This window comes from Hordeum vulgare, chromosome 7H (assembly GCF_904849725.1).
Source record: "Hordeum vulgare subsp. vulgare chromosome 7H, MorexV3_pseudomolecules_assembly, whole genome shotgun sequence".
NCBI lineage: Eukaryota > Viridiplantae > Streptophyta > Magnoliopsida > Poales > Poaceae > Hordeum > Hordeum vulgare.
In genome coordinates, this window is record NC_058524.1 from 613,665,656 (window position 1) to 613,671,847 (window position 6,192).

General features: G+C 46.5%; 1 protein-coding gene across 1 annotated transcript; it reads right to left on the bottom strand.

Annotated features, from left to right (window-relative positions):
- Window positions 1-2,164: 2,164 nt before the first annotated feature.
- On the bottom strand, window positions 2,165-5,882 carry LOC123409525. The gene is made up of 2 exons (XM_045102396.1): window positions 4,685-5,882; window positions 2,165-2,442 (listed from the first exon to the last, which is right to left on the bottom strand). The coding sequence occupies exon 1, from the start codon at window positions 5,880-5,882 to the stop codon at window positions 4,689-4,691; it is 1,194 nt and encodes a 397-aa protein (XP_044958331.1). The 3' UTR covers window positions 2,165-2,442; window positions 4,685-4,688.
- Window positions 5,883-6,192: the final 310 nt, after the last annotated feature.

A 6,192-nucleotide genomic window follows, 5' to 3' on the forward strand; every position in this document is an offset into this window, starting at 1 on the left:
TGAGTCAAATACTTGACATAATTTGCGAGCTTTCAACAACGTGAACTGATTCCCGTCAATTTCGTAAAAAAAACACTGAAAATGGGTGAAATGACTGCAATTTAAATGCGGGTGTATATTTTATCAAATAAGCTTTGGCATGTATGAAATATTACTAAAATTGTGTGAATTATTATTAAATGTGTGTTTTTTTATTTTCAAGAATGAATTAACATCTCGCTAAGATAATTTTATACTTGAAATATGCATGTGGAATTTTTTCTGTGATTGATTAAAATATAACTAAAATGGTTAAGATATGTGTGAATCTTTGAAAACTTGAATTGAGGGAAATAATATTTGGAAGAACATAAAAGGAGTTTTTATTGAAAAGTGTTGAACATGTTTTAAATTCATGAAATCCGTTTGAAATGTTTGCGAAATATGCATGTGAAATGTTTTCTGTAATTGATTGATACATAACTAAAATGGTTAAGACATGTGTGAATATTTAAGAATAATATTTGAAAATTTTGAATCGAATGATTTTTTTATCAAAACGGAGGTAAAAGATGCGTCTTATCCGTTAGTTAGAACAGAAGAGAGTTGTCCGGTTACTTGAGGAAAACTGTGCTAAAACTACCACAAACTGCCAAGCAACACACACATGATACCCCACACACGCATCTCAACACGGAGTGCCATGTCAAGATACACTATGGTGTAATCGTCCTCACTTCTTCTCAACATGCGTCATCACCCTCCCTACTCTTCGAGAAAGAGACTCCGACTTTGCCGAACACAAATGTCGAACCGACGCTCACCGTACAGGATGTGTGAAACGCAAGAACACCCGTGCCAGCTTCATACACCCGTGCCGAGGGCAACACAATTCCGACTCCGATGAAGAGCTCTGAAGGAGAACTATGCAAGGTTGGCTCCGTGGATGAGCATCAAGTAGACCACATGTCGTTTCTCATCGTCACCACAGGGGTCGTGCCAGCATCTCCAACTTCATCACAACAAAACAACCGGAGCTAATCCCCTAGATACACCACGAAAGAGCCGACTACCACAACCATTGCCACTCCTCCGACTTCGCTCGCCTCCTCCATGATTTTCTATGGAAGCCATGGAAACAACATTGGTCCCACTTGCTCAGCTCCAAGGACGAACCCCTCAAGAGGGGAAACAACACCATATCGCCACCATCTTCAACACGGGATCAAGGGTTTTCCATGGATCCGGATGCATGTGGTAGGGGTGCAACCATGGTGCAATGATGGCTCCAAGAAGGTTTGCGATGCGCACAACCTCCAACACCGCTGGGCATAGGCCCATGACTAACACATGATCTTCACCCAAGCTTCCACCCTAAAGCCGCGCATCAATCCACACCAGGTCCGGAAAGACCACCAACCATTGTCTCACATGAGCAATCCTGTTGATGAAGAAGCGCATATAAGACACCGTAACCAGCCGCACCTCGTATAGACCACCGGTGAGTTGCCGGACAAACTAGTCAGCGGCCCACATCCCCCCTATGGCCATCGGCCAGAGGGGAGGTGGCAGCGCCACTAGTTCTCTCCTGGACCGCTCACCGAAGCAAATATTTAAATCATTTTCACAAATACTTAAACACATATTAAACCATTTCACTCAATTTCTGAAACAATTAACATATATTTTAGCTGATTGAAATAGTGAAATTTAAAGTAGTTTAAAATGTATCCAAGATTGGTCTTGTGCTAGCTCTTGTCACGAGGAATTGAAATATATGAAGAATAAAAAATTCTAGTTTTACAAGATATAAATCATCTAAATTATCAGAGTGAAATAAAATGTATGGCTTCTGTTTGGCAAGAGAGAGGAGAAAGAGCGGAATGAAATTCAAGCAACTGTCGCTTCAATAACAAACGCACAACCTTATGATACGAGACACACCAGAATTTGATTGATGTGGTGATGGACCATTACAAGTTGTTTCTAAGCCTTAGGCATCAATAGAGGCAGCTCTTATTTCTAAAAGCCATCATGCTTTTAGATGTTCAAGAGGCAACGGTTATGCATGAGCGGTACGCTGCCATGTCTGTCAAGGAGCTGCGGACTTGGACAATCAGCAGACACTCACCACCGCATCCATTAATCAGCACCAAATACATCACAACGCGATGCTCTGTAGAACAAATAAAGGTGGACTTACCACAGTTCTTGATTGATTGGGACCGTTAATCAAAATGTAACATTCTTAGATATCAAAGGAAGAACACAACATAGACATGGCACTGCCACACTCGGACAAAGTACATCCACATTGACATTGATGCTATAGTAATTAACCAAAACATAGACATGACGAAATGCCAGGCGAAGCAATGTAGATAGTGTCATCCTATAGGACACGCCACTAAAATCCAGTTGTCTTGAATTGAGAATGCTGATGTGATTACGGCTCCCCTGAATCTGAACAAACAAGATGAAAGTTTAGCCAAACAGAGAAGATTTTCGGGTCCAATCTGTACACATATTCAAGAGCTTACTTGTTAAAAGGAACAAATTATATGTATTATATTGGGAGATGTGGTAGCAGAATAGCATTCCTTCAATCAGTAAGGTTAACCGTTCATTGCAAGCAGATTTGCGATATGCAACGCTGTTGTGTCTTCAGCACCAAATTACAATGCAGGATGGAGCACATAGCCAGACAGAGGCATGTACGCAAAATGAAACAAGCACCGAAAATGTTTGGTCATTCTAAACTGTTAGCTTAGTGTTTGCAGGACTTCGGATATTTTATTATCTAGCTTGAGTCACTTAAGGAAATATATCAGGGGTTCTAGCCACAATCAACAAATGATAGATGTGAAGCATGTAACTGATCTACAAGACTGATTCAAATCACGCAGTGTGGGAGCACACTGTCCTTTCTTTATTATTCAGAGCAGTGCCTCAGGCAGTTATTTGTGAAGGCAGTAAATAGGCACAGATGTCAAAACAACATCATCACAGGAAAATAAAAAATGAATGTGAAGATGACGAAAAGAAAAACCTCCCTACATCCTTATATTTATAAGAAGTGGACAAGATGAGTCATTCTTAACTGTAATTAATTAACAAGATGTGAATGTAAACACTCCAGAGGTACACTGGATCTATATTTGGATTATTTCTCCATTACCTCGGCCACAGAACAATTCCACGCAAATAAATGTTGTGATAATGATAGTGGAAGCTTCAGACTATGTGAAAGATATTAATTTTGTACGATTCTGTTAAACTAGGAATTGAGACAAACACAGTATTTGCAGGACTTCAGATTTTTTTATTACCTAGCTTATGTCACTTAAGGAAATATATCATGGGTTCTAGCCACAATCAGCAAACGATAAATGTGAAGCCTATAACTGATTGCTGACTGAATCAAATCACACAGTGTGAGCACACACTATTCTTTCTTTGTTATTCAGAGCAGTGACTCAGGTAGTTATTTGTGAACAAAGTAATTAGGCAGATATTTTTTTTAAACAACATCATCACAAGAAAAGGGAAAAATGAATGTGAAGATGACAATTTTTTCTTCCTAAATATCGTTATATTTATGAAAAGTGGACAAGATGAGTCCTTCTTAGAGGGTGTTTGTTTTTAGGGACTTATTGGTTTTGGGACTTAAAAAAGTCCCTATAAGTCCCACCTAAACCAAACACAAGGGACTTATTGGGACTTATTATGGTGATTTGGGACTTATCAAATAAGACTCTCTAGTAGGAGCTTATTGGGACTTATTGCTCGTTAGCCCACGGAAAAAGTCTCCCGCGTCGATCGAGTGGCCGCCGCCCTACCCCTCGTCGCTCGCAGGCCCCAATCGCCGCCGCCCCGTCGCCCCGTCGCCACCCGGTCCGTCGCCGGCCCGCCCCGTCGCCGCGCCCCCCCCCCCTGTCGCCGCCCGGTCCGTCGCCGCCCCGCCCTGTCGCCGCGCCCCCCCCCCCCGGTCGCCGCCCCGCCCCGTCGCCGCCCGGTCGCCGCCCCGCCCGGTCGTCCCGTTTTCTGCCTCGGTTCGTCCCCCCCGCCGCCCCGTTTCTGCGTTGGTTCTTCCCCCGTCGCCCTGTTTCTGCATCGCTGGAGTTTTCTGGTCCGCATGGTTATGTGAAGAAGTGTATTTTATTAGGTGTAACATGGACTTATAAGTCCCTGTAAACAAACAGGTAGGGACTCGGGACTTATAAGTCCCTGTAAACAAACAGGTAGGGACTTATGACTTATAAGTTGAGACTTAAAAAAGTCCTAGGACTTATGAAACAAACAGGGCCTTAACATTAATTAATTTTATAGAGGTGAATGTACACACTCTAAAGGTAAACTGGATCTATATTTGCATTACTTCTCCATTACCTCGGGCATAAAACTATTCCACGATAAGATATGTTATAATTTTGTATCTACTAGAATGATAGTGGAAGCTTGAGCTATGTCAAAGACATTTTCTTTTGTACGATTCTCTTAAAACAGCAATTTTGAAACAAACATGACAACAGATCACAAATATGTTCACTTTCCCATGACTGAGCACAAAAACATAACGACTACTAAATCGTGTAAACAAGAATGACTAATTACGACACTGAACAATGAAGCATTAGACAATCCATGTGAAAACTTTGAAGTGAAAGACATAACATAACTAGGATCGATGCAGTAGAAATAATACCACTTCATATTGTCGGCGAAGACAGCGATGGCGGGAAGTGGGCATATATGCGCGTCCTGGACAAGGAATTCCCGAAAGGCTTCACACAGACCCTCTCAAGCTGCAACTTCTTGACGTCCACCGAGATATACTCCAGCTCTGGCATCTCCATAGACAAGCCGACGAAACGCGGGGCTTCAGAGCATATCAGCAGCACATACCTCTCTGTTGCGGCTTTGATATAATTCAGGCCATCAGAACCTAGTGAGAATGTCTTCACCATCTGCCACTGGCCTGAATTCTTGCCTTTGTTACGTCTGACGGAATAGCAGAGGTCAGGCTTGCCACCTGCAATTCCATCACGGATGCCAAACAGCCCCAGCCTGCCTTCCCCTGCCTCCACGATGGCCACGCCCAGCGTGCCCCAACCAGAGGGTGGGAGCTCGGCAATGGAGAACTCCATCCTCTGGATGTTGAGCACGAGCAACTCTCTCCTATTGATCAGCGTGGACTCCCAGTAGAAGCAGCCATAGGCGTGATGCCGCCTGAGATAAGTATGGTCCATGGGCGGCACTGGCATGGCCGACCAAAGCATGGGTGCCGCGGCTCGCCACTGCCCGGTGCTCGAAGAGAATACGAAGGGAGCCAGCTTAGTTTCGCAATGAACCATCGAGACCACCGTGAACGCCGTCCCTTCATCGTTATCGCCGAGGGGAAGGAGGAGCGGCTCGTCGAAGGGCCTGCGTCGCACGGGGGGCGGGCGCTCCACAGAGGCGACGATGGCGTCGGGCACCGGTGGGAGCAGGACGTACCGCCGGTGCAGCGGGTCGCACACCGCGAGCTCCCTGCAGATAGGGGGGCGCGCGTCCTGGCCGTGGTCGCGGCCGAGGAGGACGCGGCCGTCGCGGACGTCCATCGGGACCCAGCGGCAGTGGGAGGGGAGGAAGGAGAAGGAGAAGTCGGCGGCGCGGGCGAGGGAGCGGGCCGCGGGCGCGGATGGGTGCGGCGGGAGCGCCGGCTGGAACCCGTCGAGGTCGAGGAAGGCGAGGAGCCGCGGGGCGTGGAGGCGGCGGAAGCGGCGCAGGAATGCGCCGTCGGTGGCGACGCGGCGGATGGCGGGGCAGGCGGCCGAGGCGCGCGCGAGGTCCTCCGGCGCTGGCAGACGGAGGAGGATTTCGGTGAGGAGGCCGCCCGGGAGCTCCGTCAGCGTCGTGGCCATCTCCTTGCCGGCGGCCGGCGGCCGGTGGCGTGGACTGGAGGGGAAGTGGGGTGGTCGACGTGGGCGGAAGGAATTAATCCCGGGGAAATCGGAGGAGATGGTGGGGTTTCCGAATGGAAGGGAGAGAGGCCGAGTATTTGATGTGCGCTAGCTAGAGAGGTTTTCAAAATGAAATTCTAAAATCAAAATACAATTTCCTTGGAGCTTGAGCTCTTTAAACATTTTGTAAAGTAGATACAATTTCCTAGACGTGGTGGACTCCTTGGCTTGTCCAGGCGGAGCAATGTAACTTCACCGGCTGCTACACTGC

Excerpts from the sequence above, each read along its gene's own strand:
- LOC123409525 (XM_045102396.1), bottom strand. The coding sequence starts at position 5,882 with ATGGCCACGACGCTGACGGAGCTCCCGGGCGGCCTCCTCACCGAAATC.